Genomic DNA, 27689 nt, shown 5'->3' with positions numbered 1-27689 from the left:
CTTTGACTATTGTCTTTCACCCTCTTCAAATGTTATACCACAATTTTCTTCATCTTGTTGATGAATTTGGAGATAATGAGGTGGCAGTGGTGGCAGCAGGGCGCACGTTTTCTTTTTCTCTTTCCTCTTTTTCTCACTTGTTTTGTTTGCAGTATGATAGAGGGCAGCGTCTCCTAAGAGAGTGTCGACTATAATTAATGTGTTTGAAGTTTGCTGCAACACAGCTCATTTCATTATGGAATTAAGAGCATTATAGACGAGGCTAGACCACATGCTGTCCCACATGGGGTGTTATTGAGATACAACGGTCTCAGGTCTAAAGTGACTAGAAATTATTGATTCATGGTCAGTTCATGTATCATGTCATTATACGTAGCACCCCAGTGTTTTGATTTGAATCATCAGCGCAAAACACAGTAAAATAAGGGAAATCACAAGTTCAGCATCTCTTTCTCTTTACTTTCTCCCCCCATCCCTATCACTCCGTCCCTCTCTGTCTTTCTGTCTTACTCTTTTAATCTGCCTTCCGTCCTTGTCTGATTTCCAGTGCCCGGAGCACCCCCCAGGAAACTGGAGGTTGAGGCCATAAATTCCACAGCCATCCGAGTCACCTGGAAGCCACCCCTGCAGGGGAAGCAGCACGGCCAAATCCGAGGCTACCAGGTCATCTTCTCCCGCCTTGAAAACGGCGAACCGCGAGGCCAGCCTAACATTATGGATGTTGCTTTGCCAGAGGCACAGGTAATGGATGATGTTTTACTCTTGTCTGGTCTTTCTGCATCTCTTCTTCACTGTCTTCATCTGTTTTATGCTCATTTCCCGTTATTTTCATTCCCCACTGCTCCCTTATTCTCTTCCATTGTCTGTGTTCACACTTCATTTCCCCCATACTGGGTGACACACGTGGAATTTTCTATCTGTCGACTGGAGTTTCCACCATCCCTGCTTTATTTTTATCTTTCTCCGCATGTGACATTTGACTGTAAATTGGTACCCTGCTCCTACAGCTTTGGATTAGCTGTCGTAACAAGATCCACTTTAATTCTACAGTAATAGCTATTAAATATTTTATATGTGTTACATCAGGACATGGCTTAGTGGAATCAATGCACCTCTCTTTGCGGTTTTAGCAGTAATACATATGCACTGCCTTGTTACCATGTTTATAAATTAGAGCTATTTTCTTGACGCCGTCCTTTACGCATTAATGCAAGCTGCTTGGAATGGCCCAAAGCTGTGCAACACCATGAGATGGATGAGAGATTGTAATCCTTAAGAGGGATTCAGAGATTCATGAATATCTTAAAACCCCACTCGTACTTTTTTCCCTGTGTTTGAGAGAGGAGAGACCAGCTTAAGAACCTCCTTCTGATTGTTTGCCTGGAGTAACATTTGCACGAGCACGCATACACTCCCGCCCTTAGTGGTCTTCAACAAAAACATCTAATTTGAACAAGCAAGTGCTCCCCGGCCACAAGAAAACCACCAAAAGAAAATCTAAGCAGTTGTGTGTATCTCCGAGCTCTGTTGCTGATATATGGCAGCAGTAGCACTTGGGGGAGACCAGCAAGTTGCTGGTTCAGTTCCCAGGAAGTGCACACCACCTTGCCCTTGAGAAGAGCTATTAACCCTCATTTGCTCCAGCAAACACCCTAATGTCCCATGTCTCATCATTAGAGAAGTGGAAACACCGTTAAAGTCATGATGTAATGAATCAGTGTGTTACATCCCAAGTGATAATAAGTAGGAGCTTGCGGATCCCAGTTGTGTAACAGCACATTCTATGATAAAAAAAAATATATAATAAATAATTTATGTATGGTTGTCTAACTCACACAGGTCAAGCAATTTATGAGCATAAAATTAACATACATTTCTGGGGCCAGTGAAAAATCAGAAAAAATGTATATAACAGGCTCTGACCAACATAGTATAGCCTGTCGATGTCTACACCTGGACGAAGAGAGCCACCTTAACTCCCAAGCACGGTCATCCTTTATTTTACAGCAGTGGTGTTTGGCAGCTGCTACTGACAGTTCATTGTTATCAGACTGTCTACGGGAGTGCTTGACAGACAGAACAGCATCGCTTGATCTGGAAAAGGAGAAAACATGGTGGTTGCTTGTCTTCCTGGAAGTGTTTTCTTCATGTCGACATGTTCGGCGTGATTTTGTTTTGCATTGTGAAAAACTGAACTGAACATGACCCTACTTGTTATGCAAACAATTCTCCCTGCCATGTCTCATTTGTGCCATGTTCACACAATAAACACAAAGACGCACTGTAATTTGGCACCCAGGATAGCTCTCATGTTCCAGTCTAGTGTCCAGGACAGCTCTCAAACAGACTGTCCCCTCCCTGGCAGACGGCTAAATTTCTTCTCACACCTTTTATTATTTTCCTCCTCTCCTTCCCTTCAGTTTGCTTCCTTTTCTGCTGTGACCTCCTTTTGCACTCTTCCTGCTTGAAAAGCTGGTTGAGTAATTACCAGAGGCTTGCGTGCAGGTTGGTTACCCTTGATTGAGTCATCTCAACAGATTGTTTTCTATGAGCCAGCGCTGAGTAACCAACCTGCAAGGACCTGCCCAGATGTCGTTAAAGACCACACAGTCAGCCAACGGTCCCTTATCCCTGTTCGCCCAACTGGTTTTTAGAACAATCCCTCCTTTTTCACACATCTTTCCATTCACGCACCACACCAAGTTGGAAAAAACCCAGCAAAGAGAAAACACGCTCACTTGCTTAGACCGACCTTGTAGTAGGTGTTCCAGCTGGCTGAGAAGAGTTCATGACTCATCCTACAGACATGCAAATCCCTTATACGCACACCTGTAATTGATGATGAATAAAAGAAAAAAAACAATATTCTTCTATCCTGGCACATCCCATAGTGTTTCTCTCATGAATTTCCCTAATGTGTTGTGAAATCGCTTCCATATCCGCCCCTTTACCTGAATTGGATTCACAGTAAGCTTGCCAGGAGGAAAAGAAAAATCAAAATTTTCCAGGGCTCTCATATCATACCTCAGCCTCACCTTCAATCACGATTCTAAGCCGACTGATTGAATTGCAGATCCTGTCAAAATGGCTATCACCTTTCCCCTTCTCTTTGTCTCTGCGTTTCTGGCTCCTCTCCTTTTCGCCCTCTCTCAGGGTTAGCTGAAATGCTGGGAGGAGAGCTAGGAGAGCTTGGCTGTGCGTGGGCGGTATAAGCGCCTCTTTTCTTTTCAAGCAGGAGGCCCACACAGCGCCCTCATTTCCCTGCTAAATTTAAACCAGAGGCCATGTTAACAGTGTGATGTTATCGACCCCTTTGCAAATACTTCTGTTGGAAAAGTGGCCTGGACCTGAGTTGGCAGCTCCACACCACATGGTCTGCTCCATCACTGTGCACTCACAGCAACCTCTGTGGCACTATTTTTCATATACACATCCATAAAAGTGTGCAGAAGGTGCTGTGATTGAGTTTGAAGCCATTAGCCACTGTCGGTGCTTCCATACATTTTCTGCACAAGTTTGCCTTTATTCAGCACTACTTTCCGGGTTCATTTTGTTTGACCACTCATGCATTTTTGTAGTTTGTGTGAGCGAGGCAATGCTTCACTGCGTCTACGGCCTTCGCCGCCTCAGATTGGAGTTGAATGGGAATCGGGGAGGGAAAAAAAAAGAAAAGAAGCACCTCAGCCCGTTTCACTCCATCAATCATGACAGCTCCTTCTCTTCCACATCACTCGTTCCCCCCTCGTTCCCATTTTTATAGCCACACATCTCAGCCCATGTCATCACATTTGCATTCACCCGCCTGCAAATTATACCGCTCCGTTTCCACAAACGACGCTTATCAGCAATGATGTGTTTTCAGCTTGCGTTGGCATTTGAAATATAAATGGAGGATAATTTATAATTCTCCTATGGATTTAAGCAAAAAAAAAAAAAAAGTGAAAACAGTTCTGATAGGAAGGGATTGAGCCCAAGATGAGATAGGAACTCTTGCAAACCTTAATGTGTTCCCTGCTCTGTTGACATACTGAGTGAAGTTGACAGTAAACAAATTAAGCAATTAGGAACATTGCAAACTGTTATTCATGGAGTTAAGCAGCAGCTGTTCTTTAATGGTACTCTTTAGTGCCCCGCTATGTCTGGGGAGCATGAGGCAGCAGTTTTTGATGTGTGATGTGCCTCGACCAGTCGCAACTGGGACCTTACAGGGGCCTTGCTCATGCTTCACTTAACTGCTTGGTAATAAAGACCATCCACAGGGAGGAGGAGAAGTTGGGTCTTTTGTCTTTTCATATGCCAACAGTCAATAGAGGATGATGAACACCGTCTCCCCACTGCACAATAAATCAGCAGTGTGTGAGGCTTGCTCCCTTTGTTTGTGAAAGTCTAGAATAGCAAGAAAGGAATGTTGAGTTATCAGGAGGGCAGGCATTACTTCCAAATTTGGTCTTCAGAGTATTTGTATTTTTTGTAGACTTTGTGACTGGTTAAACCAAATTCCAAAAAAGGTGTATTTTCTTTCTTTCTTTTTTTCTTTTTTTTTTTTATACCACTGATGGTGTCAAGGAAAATATTTGGATTTAGTTTTGCTCTCGCAATTTTTACTTTTAAAATGCTAAAATTGTGATTCAAATATATGACTCTGGTCATATTAATGAAATTATCCAGGAAAGTTTAGATGCTGGGCAGATGAGGACTGCTCCAGTTTTGATATTTTCATGTGTTTTAATAATAATGCCAGTTACTAGTGGTTTTAATTTAGGTTTTAACCTTTTTTTGTTCTCACTTCAAAAATTGCCTATAAAAATGTTACAAATGTTCAATTAAAAGAAAAAATAACCAACTAATAACATAATAGCTATTCTGGGGCAAAAATCATTCTAAAATCCACAAAAGCAAAGTTTGATGGGAATAATGGACATTTTCTATTGTTTTATAATTTAGAGTTAGAAAATAACACTTGCCCGTCTAAGACAAAAATCGTGTTACATAGTGTAATTCTTGATGATTAAATATTTGGTTTGTCCCAAAATCATCAATTGCTTCTCCCCTCTGTTTGTTGTCCTCAGTGGTACAGTCCACCAGCAGCTGTGACAATACTTATGCACCCTAATGATAACATTCCCCCCCCCCACTCCTCCATCCTCACCCCCACCCCCTTTTTTCTGTTCTCCATGTTGTCCCTCATCAGTGTCAACAGTGTCATCTCTCGTGCCCCTTGTCAGCCGGGCCACCCATCAGTGAACCCCTCTGCAGTAACTGAACTGTGGAGCACGTTGCTGGTAAACGCCAGCAGTGGCGTTCTGCATCGATGGGGTTTGATGTCACAGGGCTAGCATAGCAGCACTGGTAATAGGATTTCATGCTCAGCACTGACGGAGCCCCGCGGCACGAAATGGGCTTTCACTTCCCCCAGGAATCACTTGGCCAGGCACAGCGAGCAAGGAGAACATTTTGAAAACATATTGAAATCTAATGAATAAAAGGCCTTCCCTCAATTTCTGTAAGATAGAAGGAAATGCTTCACAGACTGTGCAAAGTTTATAGTTCATATCCAAAGTGAGACGGTCACCATACTGAATGTTCTGATTAAGAGAGAGGGAGGCTTTTTATTGGATTCACAGGCAAATGAGAAACAAGGCAGTGCATCTTAAACAATAAAATTCACAAATCTGGTTACACAATTTGTTTTATGCCAGTCAACTTGTCTTTTTTTTTTTTTTTTTTTTACTCCTTCTCCTCCATCACACTCTATCCCACTGTTTTGTTCTACCACACGACTCTGTTGACACCTACATTCATCTGTCTGTGAAAAAAAGACAAGCGCTTTTTTTCCATGGCTGTTGTGTTGTTTCTGACTCATTTCTCTCCCCGCCCTGTGTCCTGTGTCTTCTCTCCCATCAGTGGAATATTGAGGAATCCACCGAGCATGTGAGTAACCCACATGTGTGCTGCTGGGTTGTCTTGCAGGGCAGGCTATTTTCCCCTCTGCAGTTTGGGGGTGCTTGTGTGTTTAGATTATGAGCTGTGTGTGTGAATGTGTGTGTTTATTTCTGTGCAAGGCGTGCCTTTAATCCACTTGGTGTGAACCCTCAGGAAAGATCATAACCCTATCATAACCACAGCAAGAAACATGTGTCCAAATGCTTTCTGTTTTGTGTGTGTGTGTGTGTGTGTGTGTGTGTGTGTGTGTGTGTGTGTGTGTGTGTGTGTGTGTGTGTGTGTGTGTGTGTGTGTGTGATTTTTGTCTAAGAGCTACTTCAGTCTCAGTGCAAGATTTGCAGGCCTATTTTACCAGAAGACAAACTCGTAGAAACAGCTGGGCCGTAGCAGGTGAACTGAGGCAATTCTGTACAGTGTGCATGAAGCACTTTCCCCCATTGAGCTTACAGTGCAGTCAAAGGCTTTGTGTCACTATCCCAGTGTGATGCCAACATTAATCGGGCTCGCCTAACCTGCTGTCTCTTGTACTATTTCAGATGACATGTCTATCTGAGGGGAGGAGCTGTGTGCTTTATCAGCTCCACGTATCTCTGAAATTGCCACCAGCCTTTCATGTTCTTTTCACACGTCTGGTTTGCAGCTCACTGCTCTGTGGCTGTCATGCAGGTCTTTGTTAGGGCTTATTAGCCCCTAGACGTTATATTGCACTAGCATAAATGTTGAGCCACTTACTGTTCCCGGTCAGAAAATTCAATAGAATCCTGCCAGACTAACAGATACCATTTTCAGTGTACAAAGAAGGGCCAAAGCAATGTTAAGAAAGGTTTTCAGCTTTTAAAAAAGTCTGATAAAAGCATTAATTTTAGATATTTTCATTTTTTTTCCCACTTGAAAACCGCTTAATCCAGTAACCACCTGTAAAGGTTGATGGGTGCTGATTTTTCTTTCCTTGTTGGTTGAAATATCAGCATTTGGTTTTTTTTTTCTCTCTCTCTCCATAAATTAGCCAGTGGGAAGTGTCTGCATGCTGTTGTATTTATTTCTTATTAGCACTAAGCTAAACAGAAATCTGGTTGCAGCACACAGATTCCTCAAGCTACACCCACGTGGCATGAGTCAGGCTTGCCTCCCCTCCCTCTCCTCTTAATGTGTTGATTAACACCTGACAGACAGAGAGTTACACACTATCAGAGGAGGACATCTGTTCACACATCTTTATTATTTCCTTAGCAGCCATGTTTAGGCCACAGCAGACTTTTTGCTTGGTAACTAATGTAGTATGAGACAAATGTCAGCAGCGAAAGCATAAGCATGTGTTGCTGACCCATGGCTTTATTCTCAGGAAGTTTCTAGTTTACAGGAAGTTTTGGCTTTTGTTAAAAAAGCAAATGATACTTATAAGGGACATCAAATATTATGCTCAAGCGAAAAGTTATCTGAAGGGATTTGTTTTAACAATGCTGCCCATTTTTCTCTTGGTATTTTCCACTCTACTGAGGATAGTGCTGTTGAGAGGCTTGAAGAGAAGAATCCATTTCTATAACTAGTCGACTTGTTAATCTCTGTAATGCCCTTTGGTGCTGCTCTAAGCATTTGCTCTGAAGGAAACTTTGAAGCCTTGCTTTTTCTATTTTCTGCTGAGTTTCAAAAGTGTTACTAGACCTGAATCGACCTTGCCAGAATGGAGGGAGGAACGATCTCTGCAGCTGCCACTACTGAGATTGTTAAAGCCATTTTGTATGATTAAAGTAATGAGACTTCCTCCATAAAGTTAAAATGGCTTTATGATACAGTAATTTAGCATTTTTCCCCTGTCTCTCTTAAAGGTTAGTAGGGGAGCACCAAATGTCCCTTAAAGAGAGGGGCAGTAAAAAACATTGTCAAACAGCGCTGGCTTATATAGACTGTTAAATGTTCTTCTATGGTTAGGAAATTAAAACTTCATTAGTTGGAGAAACAGCATTAGGGCAAAGCCATATAATATTCCAAGAGTCTAAGAAGTTTGTGAGAAGTTCCGGCAGGAAGGCTTGTAGGCATCGGTGTATTCGTCCTCTCAGTGGACCCAGTCAGAACCGGACAGCTCCAGCATGTGTGCTCAAGCCGTAGGCATTCATTTGTTGAGTGAGTGCGTGTACATAATTGTGTGCGTGCTCATGTGCACATTTTATATATCTATATGTGCATGTGTACTCTCTGTGTATTCTGTATGTATGTATATTAGTATGTGCATTCTTGTGTGTGTGTATGTGTGTGTTTGTGTGTCTGTTTGTTTGCATATGGGCTTTGTTCAAGCTCAGAGTGTTTTAATTCCAGCGTGTGGGTGTGTTTTTATTCAGACTGATGCAGTCTGGTAAAGTGAGTGCCAGCACTGCAGCAGGTTACCAATAACAGTGTGTTGCCTCAGTTGTTTTTCTGTCTGTTCATTCCTGACTGCTGAGTTACTGATTTGTTCATTCACCTTAGTGTGTCTGTGTTTTTGTGTAGAGACTGTTTGGGCAATCAGCCAGAGGAGAATAAATACCAAGAATCTAATTTCATTCTTTAAAAAAACAAACAAAAAAAGTATGTTTTAAAATCAGCCCAATGTTTTTTTTATCTGGAGAATTATTTTCCAAGAGTTTTACAGCAGTCCCACAGTGAGTGTACAATTTTGTGGGCTTTAATAGTCTGTGTAGTGATGAACCCAAGCTCCTCTGGGTATTACCTCATGCTTATCCATGCAGCAGGCATGAAAACTGACACACTGGTGATGTTCTGGTTCATTTAGTTGGTTTGTTAGTTAATGGGTTGAGCGTGTGCCTTATAGTTGGGTACAGGAGCTTTTCATAACCAAGAAAAGTTCCCGGGCCTGTTTGTGTCCCTTCTTTCTCTATTAAAAGTTTGAAATATTTTGTTTTTAGGCAAATTGATCAAGAAGAAGGGGATTTAATCTTACTGTGGTTTCTTTTGGTGCTGTGTGTTTGTCAGGGAATAGGAGCTTGTGTGAGAGTGGGGTTGTGTTTTTGCCACTGAAGAGGTTTCGCTCAGGCTCACTGACTCCTGTTAACATCTGACCTTGTGATTTTTTTTTTCTTTTTTTCCCCCCTTTTACAGGAGGCCATAATTGGCGGACTGCAGTCTGAAACCACCTACTCTGTGACTGTAGCAGCATACACCACAAAGGGTGATGGTGCGCGTAGCAAAGCTAAAGTCATCACCACAACTGGAGCAGGTCAGAATCAGTCTCTTCGAGCTTTTCATGTAATACAGAGAATATCTATATGATAAAGAATATTTTAGTATGGTGTGTTCACTTTACAATCTCTAAAGCTTAAAACTGATTAACTTTTTTTAACTAATTCACAAGGATACAAAGCACAGATGTAAAATATAAAAGATGGACATGGCTACCGTGACATCAGCCACCGGTTTCTGAAGCCCTGTTTCGAAGCTTTGCGATAAATGTTTCTGCCATCGGCATCTTGGTTGCAAAAAAACCAGATGTGACAAGAAGTGTCGAGTCTGAATGTGAAACCACTTGCTTATTGCTCATTGCGATGAACAAGCAGAAAATACTACAGCTAGTCCTCCTTTTTAAAACACGGTGTGACCAAAGATTACAAAATAGATTACATTTTTTTTTATTTCATTATGAACCAAAATGAGTGACTAAGACAATGAAATCAACAGCGTTTACAGAGGTCGGGAGGCTTCTGTAGATTCAGAAGTCTGTTTGCAACCACAGCTATCGCCATCTGGTGACCTTCAGAAAAAAGGCAGGAACCTACGTCCATCTTTTTTAGTGCCTATGATGTGAAGACTGTCCACGTGACTGACATGTCATGCTAGTTTAAGTGGGATGCTGCTTGTACAGTGTCTTACACTGAATGACCAGAATACTTAGAACTAGTTCAGTCTACTTAGAAGAGTGCAAGCACAATTACGTTTCAGTAGCCATTTTAATTGTCATTATATGACATAAGTTTATGTACAAAACTTCCATCCATCCATTCACTTCCGCTTATCCTGTTCAGGGTTGCGGGGGGGCTGGAGCCTATCCCAGCTATAAGTTTATGTACAAAATGTGTTTGTAAAAGTGTCCATTTATACTACACACAAATTATATACACATAAAATATAAATATATGAACTGGAAGGGCATTCAGTAGTGCACATACCTCACCCACCCCAGAATTTTCTGTGTGCTGATAGTACGCTGCAATAGATACTGCTCATATTGTCATACTCAATCATAAATAATTTCCAGCATTCTGGATCATTAGATCTGGAATCCTCCTTCGATCATAAGCAGAGTTTGATATATGACAGAACTTCTGGTTATGTTGTAGCCTATTTCTTTTTAGAGGATTCTTACTTATCCTCACAAGGTTACATACAAATATGTGAATATTCTCCCTGTCTCACATTGGTAAAGAATCTTTTTAAAAATTCCTGATCATGATCCAGATCACCACCAAAATTTAATCCGTTGTTCCTTGTACCACCCCCAGCTCCAGAAACTTTGAAATCTGTTCATAATTTTCAGTTATTCTATAACAGACAGACAAACACGACAGAAAGCATTACCTCCCTCCACCTACTGGTGGGCGAGGTAATGAATGAAGTAACTGAGTCAAAATCCTTGAAATGGCTTTAACTTTGTGCGCACTATTCTTTTGGATAGTTGTTTAATTGGTCACTTGTAAGCTTTAATTCAGTATCTCCATAAAACTGATGTGTATTTAAAGTAGATCTAGCCCTTTTAAAAGAATTACAATGAGAGTTAATTTTTTCCTCTCTTTCAATCTCTACTGCAACCAGTGCCAGGCAAACCCACTATGATAATCAGCACTACCACGGGCAACACAGCACTCATCCAATGGCAGCCCCCCAAGGACATGGTGGGTGAGCTGATGGGCTACCAGCTGCAGTACAAGCGCACCGACGAGGACACCTACACCTCACGCGAGCTGAGAAAGACTGACGACCACTATACTGTCACTGGTCTGCACAAAGGCGCAACCTATGTTTTCCGCCTCAGCGCACGAAACCGTGCGGGCATCGGCGAGGCTTACCTAAAGGAGATCAGCACCCCTGAAGACATACCCTCAGGCTTCCCGTACAACCTACAAGTTACAGGACTGACGCAGTCCAGTACCCAGCTGACCTGGGAGCCCCCGTTGCTGGCAGAAAGAAATGGCAAGATCATACATTACTTGGTGGTATACAGGGATATCAACAGTCAGACGAACAGCACCAACCGCACGACCGAAACTCACATGACTATCCAGGACCTTAAACCTGACACCACCTATGACATCCGGGTGCAGGCGTTTACCAGTAAGGGTGGCGGACCCCTCAGCCCCAGCATCCAGAGCAGGACCATGTCGAATGGTAGGATAAGTGGTAGGACATCTGACTAACATTTATACATAAACACTTCAGAGAAACATAATATCATGATTACATAAACATTGGCACCCTTAGGTGCACGCACTTATGTCATTACTCACTACATACGTGAGCACGCACATGAACAAATGTCACTCGCTTATGTTTTTAACGGGCTCCGTCTTTATCAGTGCCATGTCTTTCTCATCTTGCACTCAGCATACTGTGGTACATGACTGTGTTTATTGATTTATAAAGTACTAATCTCATTACACGCTACAGTCACATTACCATGCCTTCTCATCCTCCCTCCCATTACACACAAATCTAAATGTTACCCAGCATGCAGCTTCTCATGCATTTTATAATCTTATAAATGCAAGATTTCTTATTTATAACCGTGCATGATGCCTGTTTTAAGACACATGTTGCCACTCCTCATGTCATATACATTTCTTGGTAATCACACTGATCTCGGCCTGTTGAGTACAGTACATCTTGGGAATGGTTGTAATAAATAGAACAGGCTCAGGGAAATGGGGGGCTATTTTTGTATGATCTGTAATTAAGCGTGAATATGATCACTGATGTACTCTGAACACTCCTGTGGCTTTTCAAGTTTGGTCATAAGGAATTACAGCAGAATATGCTCATGTTGTTTACAGAAGGGGTGACTTGCTCGTGTACTGCTTTATAGTAGTGTGAAATGAAATTATGCACAGAGATTACTTTTTTGTGGTGTACAAGATGTCTTACTTGAGGTATTAATAAGTGGATTTTCCCCGTCCTAGCTTTCCCCACCCTGAACTTTGGTGTCAAAGCTGTCATGAAAACATCCGTCTTGCTGACCTGGGATTTGCCGCCAAATTATAAATCTCAAGCACCCTTTAAGGTAAGTGCCAGCCAGGTAGAAATTTAGATAGCCAATGCTGAAATGAAGATGCAAAAAGATTTAGCATGAATACAAACAGACAAAAACAAAATTAACATTTTTCAGGAGTTTTATAAACACAGATACTTTGTTATACTGGTTATAATTGTATGTGAAAAATTCTAATGTAAGAATACAGTACAAAAAAAGAATAACTCGATTTAAAAAAAATATTATTCTACACTATAACATACTGCACAACCATTTGTAATATGAAAAAGCAATATTAGCTGCTGACACTTGTAACACAATGCGATCCAGTCGCTTTCTGTATTTGCAGCAAAATATATAAAAATCTCAATTCATGCTCATTTATGACATGTAATAATCTGTCAAAGTGATATATCAATTCTCACCTAAATGATAGGGGAGCAAAGACAATTTGAAGTGTAAAAGAACATTGGATATGCGCCAGTGGGCAAGTGCGATGCTGAAGCACTTGAGATGAGGTATCAGATAAGATGGGCACCTCCCTTAGGACCATACCGTTTTTGCTTTTTTTTTTTTTTTTTTTTTTTTTTTTTTTATATGTGTGTGGGTTTGAGAGGGAAAAGAGAGCAGTGCGTGTGTGCGAACAATATTCAGGCTGTATATCTATACTACTGTAAATCACAACTCCAGGTCCCCCCCCGTGTGCTTTTACAGATCTTGTATAACCAGCAAAGCGTGGAAGTGATGGGGAACCTGAAGAGGAAGCTGATCACGCAGCTGCAGCCAGACACCGACTACTCTTTTGTACTGACAAGCAGGGGCAACATTGCTGGAGGTCTTCAGCAGCAGGTGTCCATCCGCACTGCCCCTGACCTGATCCAAACCAAGCCCAGGACACATCACGCTCAAGGTGGCAAGATGAACATCACCCTGCCAAAGATCCAGACCACCACACGTGTCATGTGCGTACTGATGGGGACTGACAGCTCAGGCTTGCTCTGGGCTTAAATTCACCAATATATAGTGATTGTTACAAGCCAGCAAACTCAGTTGTTTTTTGTTTTTTTTGTGATTTTTATGTACTTAGATAGTAATGTATAGAAATTATGTATTTATTATATCACAACATTTTTAAAAATATTGCTAATCAAACAATTTACAACTGCTTAGTTGTAAATTTGGGGCCTAATGTGTTTGCAACACAAAGAGCACTAAAACTATGTTAGAACTTTTACTGTGAGACATTTTTGTGACACAGCAGCTGATGATAATTGAGACTTAACATCAGGTCGCGCTGTATTATCTTTTGACATAAATTGTTAGAGGAGAATTGCGCCTGACCCTTTCCTGCTAACGTACACACATAGTGACACATCTGTGTAAGGGGGAGTACACGGGGTTGATTGGTAAAAAGATTACAGGGCTGTCAGGGCTGGCCAAGGTCCAGCACAGATTGACAGGCAGGGAGTGCCTGTGATTGGGGATGGGAGAGTTGAGGTTGGGGGGGGTGTATGTGTAGGTGAGAGGGAGGGGGTGAGGAGTCTTGTTATACATCTCTTCTCCCACTACTAGACTTGAGTGACTGTTGAATCACAGAGAAGGGGAGAGAAACACCTGTTTTCACTGACAGCAGCACCTGATTTTACATGTGGTCACTGGGGGAAAACTTTTAGCTGCGACAGAGTCGGGGAGACACGGAATATAAAAAATCCAACCACATTCTCCAAAGCATTCTCAGTCATTCATTACCTGCCTTCTTAGATTGACTCTAAAGTCTTAAATGTTTTTCTAATGTCTTTCTTTCCCGTCTATTTTGGTCTTCTTAATGAAAGCAGGAGAACACACGTGAATAGTCACATAGCTGCTTCTATTAGCCTAAGGAATCCTATGGGGATTTTTGTAAGTTGAAGGCTCCCCTCACTAGGATTGCGTTTGTTCCAGTCTACATGGCAGATGTTCTTAGTGATTAGCAATTAATTGGCGAATACATTGCCAATCTGGTGGTGTTCGACCTCGGTTGGAACCACACGTGTTTTACTTAAATTTTGAATTCAGCCCAACAAGGATCACGTCAAAGTTCTTGTTTTGACTGAGTTATTAATGCACTTGGCCCACTTTGATCTCAGCTTGTACGTGCATCAGTCAGTCTTTCTTAATGCAGGCTTTATTTTTCATGGCAGGTGGTACTACATCGTTGTGGTGCCTGTGTCCCAGGCAACACGCAAGTGGAAGAATCCAGATGAGATGGACGTGGACGAGGTGAGTGCCAGCCGATTGGCTGACTGGCTAATGCGCCAGGTCAGGGGTTACAAATAGCATTTTCTGTTCCAACTGGGTAGGAAGTCACTGGTTGAAGGTAATTAGCTCTACCCTCCTGGGCTTCAGTAGAAAGACATGGCAAGACAGAGATTTTAAACAATGACTCACTTGGGTAGGTGGGGAGTGTCCTGATTTGATGCCAGGTCTGCAGACAGTGCCCATCTGTTGAATATAACAATTTGCATGCACAGAGAATAGCCTGATCTTAGTCTAATTATTTGTATTGTTGTAGATCTTAGGCAATTAGACTTCATTTCTGTAGTCATTTTCACAATCATAGGTTTAAAAAAATTCTTGCTATACCTCTATATTTTTCTTTAAATAGTTAATAGTTAGGCTTTGTCTCCTCCAGACAAAGTTTTACATGAGTTATTCAAATGAGGATAAAGATTTATGACTGCCTTATTATTTCACTGAATAAAGGTCTTCCTTGTCCATGAGGGAATTTAAGCTAAATGACATGCCTAAATATTAATAGCATAATTTTTAAGTAAACTGCGAGGTTCGTTGGTCTGAATCGCTATTGTTCAAGCTCCCTGTAGAAATAACAGAAGAGACTGAGAGGGAGAGAGATGGGACTCCCTGAGTCATTAAACACCGAGCAGGCCATTGTCTCCTCCCTCCGACATAATGATTTAATAAAGCTACATCTGGAGCAGTGCATGAGACATCACTGACAGAAAACAAAATGCTGCTGAAAACACAATGCCGCAGTGCTGTATGCTCCTGCTCATTTATTAACCAGGCTGGCAGTCATGCTGAGTTTGTGTGCTCGGGCAAGCGCTAATTGCTCACTTCGTAGATTGGCTGCATTGTTTGCAGTTATATCGCTGTGCAAAGGCCATTTTAGCCATGTGGAATCATTATCTCCAATTTGGGGACGTGCTAACAACCAAACCTGGACGTGTAGCATCAATGCAAAAGTTGTTTGGTTTTTTTTTTGGCTTTAGGAGTTGATGAAATTTAGAGAGCTCAGATGCTGTTGTGCATATTGGTTCTTTTTTTTTTTTTTGTGCACATACTGAGATGTTTTAAACCAAAGTCCCAGTGATTGACCCCTTTTATTTTTTTACAGTATGATGGAGAATGCTGTTTATTATTGAGAGATTACTTATTCTACCCACTAATTTTGACCATCCTGTTTCCCTAGCTGCTCAAATCAAGCGAAAGTCCTGTCCTAAGACGCCGACGTCACTTGGATTCCTCCAAGCCTTACATTGCTGCCAAGCTGGCTTCACTTCCAACCACCTTTATGCTGGGTGATGAGAAAAGGTACAACGGCTTCTACAACAAGCCCCTGACCAGCTCACAGCAATATCTCTGCTTTGTCTTGGCTGCACTTCAATCTGAAGGGACTGACAACACTGCTCATTATGTAAGTAAAACACCCGTTTACTGAAGGCAGACCGTCTTAATGCCATAACTGTATTAGCTTTTTGTTTGTTTCTTTATTTTGTTTATTAGTAAAGTTTGGATTTGTTCTCACAAAACTGAATTAACCTGAGGCTTTTCTGTATATTTGTACGTTAACTTTTCTTTTCTTAGACAGATTATTTAGGTTTATCACCCATCCTCAAACTCTAATCACCCTGCCCCTCAAGCGTTACCAGAATAGCAGTGGGAAGTCTAATTGTTTTTGTTTTTATTGCCACTTATCCTTTAATACTGCTGCTTCTAAAAGTCATTGCAGCTTGTCCTGATAACTCCCTTATCAGTTAACAATGACATCAGAGATCCAGCTTTGACATTTTGGCAGCAGCAGGGCCCCATGTAGATCTCTTTACAATGCTAATACTAGACTCTTGGCTTTCTAAGTGGGGGCCCAATGCACTCGTCAAACAGCTCTAACATGGAGGCCCAGCTCTCCATGGGATGGTCTGGAGTAAACTTCACTGCAGAAAGAATGAGAGGCTGCGGTTGCTCTGGGCTTCACCACTACCCGGGACATGCATATTCAGTAACTGTGCCCTGGGTGACCGAAAACAGGGAGAGAGCAAGAGCTCCAAGTCCGAAACCCAATCCCAGACTTTTCACTTATTTCTTTCTCTTCGCTCTCTCCTCTCAGTTCTTTTTCTTTAGCCCTCTCTCTGCTTCTCTCGTCCTCTCCACATTTCTCTACCATGAAGAGAGCAGAGGAGATTGATTAGTGCAGCTGAAGTTAAGAGGGAGATGAGGGCCTGGTCTCAGGGTCTCTGGAGTCTGTAAAGCAGGCCTGATTCCCTTGAAATGCTGCTTTACATGTCCCTAAAGCCACCCCCCCAAACCCCCACCCCAGTAATCCCCCACTCTTTCACTCAGGAAAGAGGAGGGACATACAAGGGAGGTTATAGCAGGCAAACATGGTATACTTTACTTCAAAGCAGATGCTTAAATCCCATCACTGCGCAATACACTCACCGTACCTGCAAGATACACCATGCTGGATCAGTGGTGCTCAGGATTTCTCTCTTTCTGTGCTTCCCCTCCTTAAACTGTGTTATAACCACCTGCTTTTAAACTTAATCACTTGGATCAATCAGATTCACTCACTGGGTGTGTCAGTCAGTGTGTGTTTACCTTCATTTCAGTTTTCTGCAGCAACCTCATTTCCTCAAATGTATGCAAATAGGACACTAATTTCCTGAATTAGTGTAACAGATTAAAGCAAATTTGAAGAATAAGGTTGAAGCGTGTTTTTGTTACATTAAAAAAATGCTTTTCTAGAAAAACCTCGCCACATGACAAAGACTTTAGACAGAAAAGGTGTTGTCATGACAAGGATTAAGTGAAAGATCTTTAGATGTTGCAGTGCATCCTTGGACATAAAATGAGTATTCAAATGTGGCTGGCTAAGACTCACATTGTAAAGCTAAATCAAAATAAGCTGAAACCATTTCAGAACATTAGTGTTTTTGTGAAAATATTGAGAGGTCTGCATACAGACTGTAAAAACAGTGAGTCTTTTTTCTACATATCATGTCCCCTAACTGAACTGTCAAAATGCTCTGACAGGAAAAAAAGCACTTCAGGCTGCAGCTCTCACATTCATTCGAAATATGCCATCCATGGTTCAAAAATACAATAAGGGATAAAAAAATCCAATAACTGACCTGCTGCATATAATAAGCACAATATCAACAGTAACAGGATTATTATAGAGCATGTAAACACCTTGATTTTCTCATTCCTCCTATCCTAGTTGTGTGTGTGTGTGTGTGCTTTTAAGCATACTGAATAGTGAGGTGGCTACTGCAGTCATTGATTGCTGCACAAATCCCCTAACTGCACTCTTTGGGAAACTCAGATAGCACAGCAGTGTTTGTTTTTGTCACCCCCAACGCGCCACTTTCAAGCGTTTATTACTAAACACACGGGTACAGAAGGTAAAGCATGCAGCAGGATCGAGCAGTTGGTAGAAGCTGCCTCGAGCAGGATCTTCACCAGACCCAGGAGAATAAGACAACAAGTAGTGGAATAAATGACTTGTGTCTTTACCACATTTTCTCGCAACCACCCAAACTCCCCCAGTGTAAATCAGACAAGACCGCCAGGGTTTAATAAGCCCTCGTATATCAATGGCCACAAGCAGCCAGCAGTAGTTGGAGGGAAGAAGAGAAGGAAGGCAAAGGGGGAAGAGAGTGCAAGCGAGACAGAAGAAGAGAGGGTGCCTTCATGTCTCCCCAGCACCCAAGGCGGATAAACAAGCCGGGGGAGGTGTGAAATGGGATGATAGATGCTGGGTGTGTATAAACAGTATCATTTAATGCGAGAAGAGAGTGAGGGAGGGAGGTAGCATGAAATATTGTGTGATGTGAGACAGAGAGGAGGGGTGGTGTTTGAAAGAGGAAAAGAGGGTAGCAAAATTTGTGTTGTCTTGTGTCCTGTCCAGCCTGTGAAGCTCAGATGAGAGGAAGTGAACTAATGTTTGAGGAGGCGCTCGCATTTAATGTGTGCTTTTATTTTGATAAAGGGAAGGAGTTCTTTTTCTAACTTCGTTCGGTGTTTCACTATGGGAATCGCCTTGGCGTGACCAACTACGGAAGCTCCAATGACACCACGTCTGTCTGCGACAGACCTGCCAAGCCGTGCTCAGGGCCCCGCCCCTCCTACTATCACGGCTGACCAGCTCCTCCCTACTCATTCTCGCTTTCTTCCCGTGAGAAACTACATCGGGCTCCCTCAGCGCGCCCAGGCTGGCTTGGTTAGCTGTTTAACAGTTCTCAGGCGTCCCGTAGAGGAGTACGTCGCCGAACGCAGTTCTCCAGTTTTCAGTCTGGATTGTGCTGAGTAAGTCCTTCGAAAGAAGTGTACTGGTAGTTATACACCCTGGACAGCGACCGCGTCGTGGCGAGCTGTCTTCAGCGGTCACCTGGGTTTAATTAGCAGGGTAGCCGTTGTGTGTGTGTGTGTAACTTGGGCTAACGCGTCACGGCGAGCTTTTCGGTGTCCGGCTAGCATTAGCTTGTTAGCGGGTCAGTACCGTGTTAGGTCTGGCTAGCATTAATTTGCTAACCGACCCTAAACAGTGTTAGGTTTCAGTTAGCATTAATTTGTTAGCTGGATCAACTGGTAGAGCTCAGCTAACGTGTCACGACGAGCTGACTCTCACGGCGACTAGCTCGGACTTAACCCCGTTGCTAGCGCTAGCTACAAACAGGCTAACGTGTCACGACGAGCCTTGTATAGCTCAGTCTCACCATCTTTCCGACCACGATGGCTACGGCTCCTACCCCCGCCAAAGGGTCAGAACCGAAGGCCAAAGAGGCTGCATCCCGCCCATGCCCCGCATCATGCGGTGCTTCCATTTCGGGCAGGGACTCTCATCCGATGTGCATAGCTTGCATGGGTGCTAAGCATGCTCAAACTTCTCTGGCGGACCCGCAAGGTTGCTCTCATTGCGCCTTGATGCCAGAGAAAATCCTGGAAAGGAGGTTGAGAGTAGCAGTGGCTAACAGCCAGGACCCCTGTCTGTCAGCCAACAATGCTACGATTGATATCCATCAGCCGACAGCCACAACGAGCTGGGCGGACATAATGGAGGAAGTGTCCCCGGTTATGCCCCAGTTGTTCGAGGGGCTCCTCGACCCAACTGAGGGTGAGCCGGCGGATGAGGATGCGGATGGCGATGCCAACTCCGACCTCCTCGGCCTAGAAGACATGGAGGAAGAGGAGGATGACTCCACCTTCCCTGCCCAGCAGTCCAGGCCCCCAAGTGGGGCTGAAGCTGTACCCCCAGTGGACAGCAACTTGTATGATGTTTGCAAACGGGCTGCTGCCAAGCTGGGCATCACATGGCCAGCAGCCCAGGCGGCTGAAGGGGCAGAACGTGACCTGTATGATGGCAAGAGGCTCCCTCCAGCCTCACCACCTGCAAAGCAGCTTCTGCCAGCAGTGCCTGCTTGCATGAAAGAAATGAGTCGCTATTGGTCTAGCCCTTTTAAGAGCAAGCTTCCTACCCAGGGCTGCTCTAAGCTGGAGATGCAAGGAATGGGTGAGCTGGGGCTGACCGGACCCCCAGCAGTTGAGCCTTCAGTGGCTTATCACCTTCACCCTAACCGCAGGTCAGTTTCAGCTTCTTCTAATATTTCTCTGCCCAGTAAGATGGATCGCCTCACCGCATCCATCTATCAAAGGATGTACAAATATTCAGCACAGTCGGTGTGTTCCCTTAATGCGGTTACACTGCTGTCAGCTTATCAGGCAGAGATTTTAGAGGACATGGGCCGTCAACTGGACTCGGGGTCTCCAAACCCGGCCCTCTGGGATGAGATCTGTGTGGTCAACGATCTCATCCTACGCTCCTCCAGGGGAGCAGTCCAGGGTTGTGGGCGTGTAATGGGTCTTGCAGTCTCAGGTGAGAGAGCTTTATGGCTAAACCTGTCAGGATTGGGAGACACTCAGAAGGCTGAAATCATGGATGCAGCCTATGACCCAGCCAAGGGTCTCTTTGGCCCAGCTTTGGAGAAAATGAGAGAGACAAGCACTCTCAGAAAGCAGGAGGGAGAAGCTTTCAATCTCTGCTTACCCAGAAAAGTGAACCCACAATCTCACCAGGTGCCTAGAGTAGGCTTCGCAGCAGCAGCTGCAGCCGTGAGGGGTAGGCAGAGTGGGGCTAAAGTTCAGAGGCAAGCGGCAAGACTGCAGCCTTCCCACCAGGTCAAGGCAGAAAACCCAAGGCCTTGGGGCAAACACTCCTTTGCAGCAGCTGCTGCAAAGAACCGAACGTCACACCCCGGGGAAGGGAAGAAGAAGCGTTCAGCCTAGCAAGCCTGCAACGTTGTGCATCACCTCTCTCTCCTCCCGCAAAGAGGAGGAAGGTGCTGGAAGAGGCAACCACACCTCCCAGGGTTCATGGTTCAGAGGCTCCTGGGGTTCCCAGTTCATCAGGAGCCCTCTCTCGGTTCCCACACCTAGTTCAGAGAGAGGAGATGTGGGGTCAAAGGTCGCAGTGTCACCATGCACTTCCCCGGGTTCATTATTCACTTCAAAGCAATCTATCAGTGTCACCAAGCACTGCCCAAAGTTTTCAGACACTTCATTGTGTTTCGGGGGTTCAAAAAGAAATAAAGTGGGCATTCCTGCAACCAGGCAGTTTGCCAAGGGCAGAATGTCCCCCCAGTTTAAAGAAAATGAAAAAAATGAAAGAAAGTCACTGTCATGTCACTACGTTCCCTGCGGAGGGAGCTGGCGCTCTTCGCGAGGGGGACACCTCCATGCGGGAGGCAGAGGTGACGTCACACGTGTTCATGGGCCCGCTCTCTGCGCGGCTGGAGCAATGGCGCGCATGCGCAGTCCATCCCTGGGTTATGGCCACCATTTCCCAAGGATACAGGCTTCAGTTCGCAATGAAACCACCGAAATTCAACGGAAAGTTGATTTCAGTGGCCAAGGGAGAGTCAGCAAGCGTATTGGAGGACGAAATTGCTTCCCTGTTACGCAAACAGGCGATCAGAGCGGTCCCGAGCGAGGAGGCTCAGCAGGGCTTTTACTCCCGCTATTTCCTCATTCCAAAAAAAGAGGGTTCCTCTCTCCGGCCCATTTTAGATCTACGTGTATTGAACAAACACTTGAGAAAGTACACGTTCAGAATGCTCACACACAAAGCGCTCTGTCGGGCCGTTCACCCAGACGATTGGTTTGTGACAATCGACCTCTCAGACGCATATTTTCACATCGCCATTTATCCTCCACACAGGAAATATCTCAGGTTCGCCTATCAGAACGCAGCATACGAGTTTCAGACTATCCCATTCGGGCTATCATTAGCCCCAAGGGTGTTCAGCAAATGTGTGGAGGCAGCGCTGTCTCCGTTAAGGAACAGCGGCATCAGAATATTCTCTTACATAGACGATTATCTGATATGCTCCCGATCGCGGGAGCAGGCGATCAGAGATTCCAGGGTGGTGGCAAACCACCTTACGGAGCTCGGCTTCAAAATCAACCTGGAAAAGAGCCGCTTGAAACCCGCACAGTATACGGAATATCTGGGGCTCATTTTAGATTCCAGATCTTATCGTGTCACGCTTTCAGAGCGCAGGATCGCATCCTTCACTCAGTGCCTCTCCCTCTTTCAAGTGGGGAAAGTCGTGCGTTTCCGGCTCTGTCTCCGCCTCCTCGGCCTTATGGCCTCGGTAATAAATGTGGTGCATTTGGGGCTGCTTATGATGAGGGATTTTCAGCGTTGGGTCACGTCCCTACGTCTGTGCCCTCACCGCCATCTCGGTCGCAGTGTAAAAATAACACCGTCATGTATAGCGGCTCTCCAACCTTGGAGGAACCCAGCAGCTCTTGCGGCGGGAGTACCTCTGGGCGCGGTGTCATCCAGGATGACCCTGACCACAGATGCATCTCTGTCAGGGTGGGGCGCAACCATGATGGGGAGGGCAGTAAATGGTGTTTGGTCTCGGAGGCTCTCTCGGGCTCACATCAACATACTGGAGCTGCACGCAGTGCGCTTAGCTCTAAGGCATTTTCTGCCGTATCTCCAGGGTCGACATGTTTTGGTGAAAACAGACAACTCTACAGTAGTTGCTTATATCAACCGCCAGGGTGGTACTCGTTCCCTGCAGTTGCACAGACTGGCCAGGGAAATAATTGTGTGGAGCAGCACAAAATTCCTCTCCCTTCGGGCAACTCACGTGCCGGGTATTCTGAACAGGGGGGCGGACCTCCTGTCCAGAGGGAACCCGTTGTTCGGAGATTGGCGACTTCACCCGCAGGTGGTGGAGCAGATATGGCAGAAATACGGCCGGGCTGCCGTAGATCTCTTCGCCTCGCAGGAAAACACACATTGCCCACTGTTTTTCTCCCTGTCAGACCCAGTCGCCCCACTGGGCATGGACGCTCTGGCCCACCCATGGCCAGACACACTGCTATATGCCTTTCCGCCTCTCAGCCTTATCTCTCCAACCCTAATCAGAGTGAGAGATCAGGGGCTGTCGCTAATTTTAATAGCGCCACGGTGGCCGTCGAAACACTGGTTAGCAGAAATAATTCAGCTCCTGGCGGGCGAACCGTGGCCGCTCCCCATCCGCCGGGACCTTCTGTCTCAGGCGCGAGGGGAGATATATCATCCTCACCCAGACCGGGTGGCTCTGTGGGCCTGGCCCGTGAAAGGTCGAATTTGAATGCTGCGGGTCTGCCTCTGAAGGTTATTGACACCATTCAGAATGCAAGAGCTTCCTCCACACGCTCTCTTTACAGTTGTAAATGGCGTGTTTTTGAAGAATGGTGCTATGAAAGGCAGGTTATCCCTTTTCAGTGCTCTGTGGTGGAGTTGCTGTGTTTTCTTCAGGATTTGCTGGACGGAGGGAAAGCTTTTTCCACAATAAAGGTCTATTTGGCAGCTATTTCAGCCTGCCATGTGGGATTGGGTGATAAACCTATTGGTCAGCACCCTCTTGTGTGTCGCTTCATGAAGGGGGCACGCCGTAAGCTCCCAGTCTCAAGGCCACTGGTCCCATTATGGGATTTATCACTGGTTTTGGATGCACTCTCCTACCACCCCTTCGAGCCAATCGAGGCTGTAGGGTTGAAATTTCTCTCACTTAAAACCGCTCTGCTGCTGGCTCTAACTACAGCCAAGCGAGTTAGTGAGTTACAGGCTTTGTCCATTCACCCCTCTTGTTTACAGTTGGCCCCTGGTCTTACTAAAGCATGCCTGAGGCCAACCCCAGCCTTTGTCCCTAAGGTGATAGAGTCATCATACAGGTGCCCCACAGTAGAACTACTGGCATTTCACCCCCCGCCTTTTTCCTCTGTAGAGGAGCGCAGGCTTAACACATTGTGCCCTGTGCGGGCCTTGGGGTCATATGTGGACAGAACAGCTGGGTTCAGGAAATCTGATCAGCTGTTTGTTTCCTGGGCCCACCCCCACAAGGGCAGGCCTTTGTCCCGCCAGAGGCTGTCTCATTGGATTGTAGAGGCTATAACTCTAGCCTATAGCTGTAAGAGTACTCAGCCCCCATCGGGGCTTCGAGCTCATTCTACTAGGGGCATGGCTACATCCTGGGCTTTGTTCAGAGGGGTGTCAGTCCAGGATATCTGTGCAGCAGCGAGTTGGGCTACACCACACACATTTGTGCGGTTTTATAGACTGGATGTCGCTCAGTCATCCCTGGCTCAGGCAGTCCTGGAGTCTAGTGCCTCAGGTCTGAGCTGAGATCCTGGGCAGCACTGGAGCACAGCTTCGGGAGGGCTGGCGCAATCCGGGAGTGGGCTATATCTCCCATAGTGAAACACCGAACGAAGTTAGAAAAAGAACGTTGGGTTACATAACGTAATCCCTGGTTCTTTGATAACAGAGTGAGGTGTTTCACCATCACTTCCCTCCTTGCTTGGGCACGGAAAGAAATCTGCTTAGAATGAGTAGGGAGGAGCTGGTCAGCCGTGATAGTAGGAGGGGCGGGGCCCTGAGCACGGCTTGGCAGGTCTGTCGCAGACAGACGTGGTGTCATTGGAGCTTCCGTAGTTGGTCACGCCAAGGCGATTCCCATAGTGAAACACCTCACTCTGTTATCAAAGAACCAGGGATTACGTTATGTAACCCAACGATATTCTAGCAGAGAGGGAAAAAAAAAGTCAGTGTTCAGATGTTAGTATTATATTTTCCTATTTGCAAAGTTACCCAAGCATTGAGTGTATATATTCTCTCTGTTCCTAAAAAGAATTGGTATTGTAGCAATAAATCTGTTGGTGCTTTGAGCTCACAATACTCTCAACATGGAAGGCTGGCTTATTTCAAAATTTAAAAGGTTTTAACAAACAGTATTAGGAGGACTGTCACAAGAAAACAAGATGGGAACAGAAGCATATTTGAGTCCAACTTTTCACCAAGTGGAGTTGGAATAAAGGCAAGATTGATGGGATTGTCCATTCAAATGCCCATCCACTCCTGGAGGCATCTCCCTGTAGCAATGTCTCCAGATATCTGGATGCTTGGTATTCAGACAGCTAGGAAGGGGTAAAACGTGCAGTTTCTGGTGCTGAAGGGGGCATGCATGGGTAAAAAAAAGGAGGGGAGTTTGAAAACGACAAAAGAGAGGAGGTCATCATATGGGGTAGACAAGACCCTGCAGCCACACTTCTGTTCCTCATAGATAAAGGTATATTCACACATACTATCATCTTTCCCTCTCACTTTTTGTACCTTCATTTCTCCTCTCCCTTTTTCTCTCTGTCTTTCCCTATGTCATGCAGCGATGACAAGCGTGTGGGCTCCTCAGCCTCCCCGGGGAGGCAGAGAGAGCAGCAGATTCATAATAGGCGTCTTTGCATGTTTGTTTGTTTGTCTGGCGCACACCCTACAGCTTATTTAAGCCACTTTTGGAGCGCTGAGGAAGCTAGCGGGGTCAACGGCAAGTTGAAACAAATTTGCCTGTGCTGTGCATAGCGGATTCTGTTTTCAGGGGATGGTGGTGCAGTGGCTGACTTGGGAAGCTGTGTAGCCCACGGGCCAGATAGCAGACTCGATATACTGCTACTACCATAACACCTTTTCCTCTGTCTCTCCCTCTCTGTCTCCTCTCTCTGCCATCTCACATCACCCACTCTCTCTCTCTCTCGTTCTCTTGCTTTGTCTCAGACAAATACAATCTCACTCACACACACAAACACACACACTCTCTCTCCTAGCGGCTGCGACCAAAACAAATACATTCACTTGTGGAGGCTTAGAGAAGTTTGTGAAAGGGCTCAGAAAAACTGATGTTCCAGGTGTGCTCACAAAAAAAAACGTACATACTTTTTGTTTGCAGTTCTTACACACAGCCACACTCGTTTTCTTACTGGCAGATACACACACAGACAACCAAATACATTACTGATAATTCTTGCAGTTGGATATCTTTATCTGCAGTAGGTTTTTTTGTGTGTGTTTATTCTCCTCTACTTATCATTCTCTACCCACTTTTCTCTAGTAGGGATGGGATTTAATAGAATTTTATCAAATCTGTTTTCAGTATCTAATTCACTTTCAAATTCGATTGCCCTATGAAATCTATTTAGTTTCAGCTCTGTGTTTTTAACCAACTCTGTACTCATTCCTTGTAGATGGAGAAGGCACTTCTATTAAACTTTATGTGGACCAAAAGACAAATTCTGCAATTACACTCATTGGCCTTGGCTCTTTTTCTTTTTTTTTTTGGTCCCATTACAATTTCAACATTTAGGTGGCTGGTATGTGTCAAAGTACCAGTCAAGACTCCAGTGTTTCCCAGCATTGTAACAGTATGATCAGTGTTACCTCTCACAAACACACACATGTCCATACTTTACAGAGAGAGACGTGCACTGATCCAGAGTTGTAAGAGATGCACTTATGTCTCTCACTGTCTCTGACTCACTCTCAGGCTCACACGTTCCTTCACTGCACCATTGCTCCATTGTGATACCGCTGTGCGAGGGCAGAGGCATTAGGAGCTGCGTGACTGAGCTTTTATCAGATATTAGGGCCGTTCAAATGGATGATCCCACTACTTCACCGTGACCAACAGACAAAAAGCCCTCTCTTTTTGTTCAGCCCTCTCCTCTGCTCTTGCTCTTCCTCTCTTATCCTTCTCTGAAAGCACAGCTGCAGTTATTTGTTACCTCATTTTAAAAAAAAAAAGTTTTTTCCCAGGATTCCCTGCAGGGCCATATCCTACAGCCTTTCTCGGGCCCTCCCAAAAGAACAGGAAGCCTTGTGGTGTCGTCACATCACCAGCGTCCCATTGCTGTGCCATTTCTCTTTGTTCTTGGATAATAGATTCCTCCCAAAGGCGCACTGAATGGTAGAAAGCTGGTCTCATATTCCTGCTGTGTATGTGAGAGAGACAGAGCCAAATTTAAGACATTGCTGTATCTTTTCACTTTCTAGCTTGAGTTATCATGTTTCAGTGCCTACTAGGAGAGCATGGTGTTTCGCACGTACATAACTGAGACGTGCTGTACCGCACACACCCAAGGTGTAAATTTTCATGGCAGTTGTCCAAGAGCATGAGTGATAACAGAACTATATGACAGAGTGCAGGACTCTTTGAGCTCATTGCAGCTTATCTTTCCAATTAATATCTGCCTGTGTGCTGAAGAGCAGGCTGCTGTGCAGCTAATGATCCGGATTACTGCTGCCTGCTGCCCCAGCATTCCCACTGCATGCTGGGAGCCCAATTCCCTTAGAGGTCTGCGATCTGTCACCCATATCCCTCCACACTCCATACTCCCTACCCCAACCTGCATCTCCCATCGTCATTCAGTAGGTGTCACGCTGAGTTCTAATGACAGACGTCTCATTCCTCTCTCTTCCTCATCTGTCAGCTTGCTCTCCCGCAGTTGGATTCCCTTTTTCTTCAAACCCTTTTTTTAACCATGCAGCATACTGCATCCCCTCGAGTACCCCTTCCTCAGATACATACTCGCACACCGATGCATACCTCCCCACCTCCACTTCCCCCATCATTCAGAGATGTGGAGTGGAAAGATGTCTCATTTACAACCAAGGTGGAAACGCACCCTCTCCGTCACCTCCTCCTCTTCCGTCACGGTGTGAACACTAATGAAGAAGAGATGAGTCCTCTCTTGTGCCCCCATTTATCTCAGCGACCAAGGGACATGCACACTTATCCCTGCCTCTCCATCTCTACCTCACTCCTTCTCTGTCTTAGTTTCTTCTAATAGAAATGCTTCAACAGAAATATAAAAACTTGATTTGAGTTTGGCTGATAGATTCATGGCTTGTTCT

General features: G+C 44.8%; 1 protein-coding gene across 9 annotated transcripts in view; it reads left to right on the top strand.

The window, feature by feature from the left end:
- The window catches only part of ptprfb (protein tyrosine phosphatase receptor type Fb), a 167089-nt gene that overhangs the window by 110238 nt on the left and 29162 nt on the right, over nt 1-27689 (top strand). For 3 of the 9 annotated variants that reach the window (XM_030752271.1, XM_030752273.1, XM_030752276.1), the window contains 8 exons: nt 548-741; nt 5905-5931; nt 9037-9154; nt 10744-11316; nt 12105-12205; nt 12890-13137; nt 14356-14434; nt 15645-15869. In XM_030752271.1, coding sequence (XP_030608131.1) covers nt 548-741; nt 5905-5931; nt 9037-9154; nt 10744-11316; nt 12105-12205; nt 12890-13137; nt 14356-14434; nt 15645-15869 — 1565 coding nt within the window. Of the gene's footprint in view, nt 1-547; nt 742-5904; nt 5932-9036; nt 9155-10743; nt 11329-12104; nt 12206-12889; nt 13138-14355; nt 14435-15644; nt 15870-27689 lie in introns of all 9 variants that reach the window. The other 6 variants (XM_030752272.1, XM_030752277.1, XM_030752275.1 and 3 more) reach the window with 3 other exon arrangements.

This window comes from Archocentrus centrarchus, chromosome 17, assembly GCF_007364275.1.
Source record: "Archocentrus centrarchus isolate MPI-CPG fArcCen1 chromosome 17, fArcCen1, whole genome shotgun sequence".
In the NCBI taxonomy this organism is placed as follows: Eukaryota; Metazoa; Chordata; class Actinopteri; order Cichliformes; family Cichlidae; genus Archocentrus; species Archocentrus centrarchus.
The sequence above is the reverse complement of the archived record's forward strand: the minus strand, read 5'-3'. Positions and strand labels throughout refer to the sequence as shown.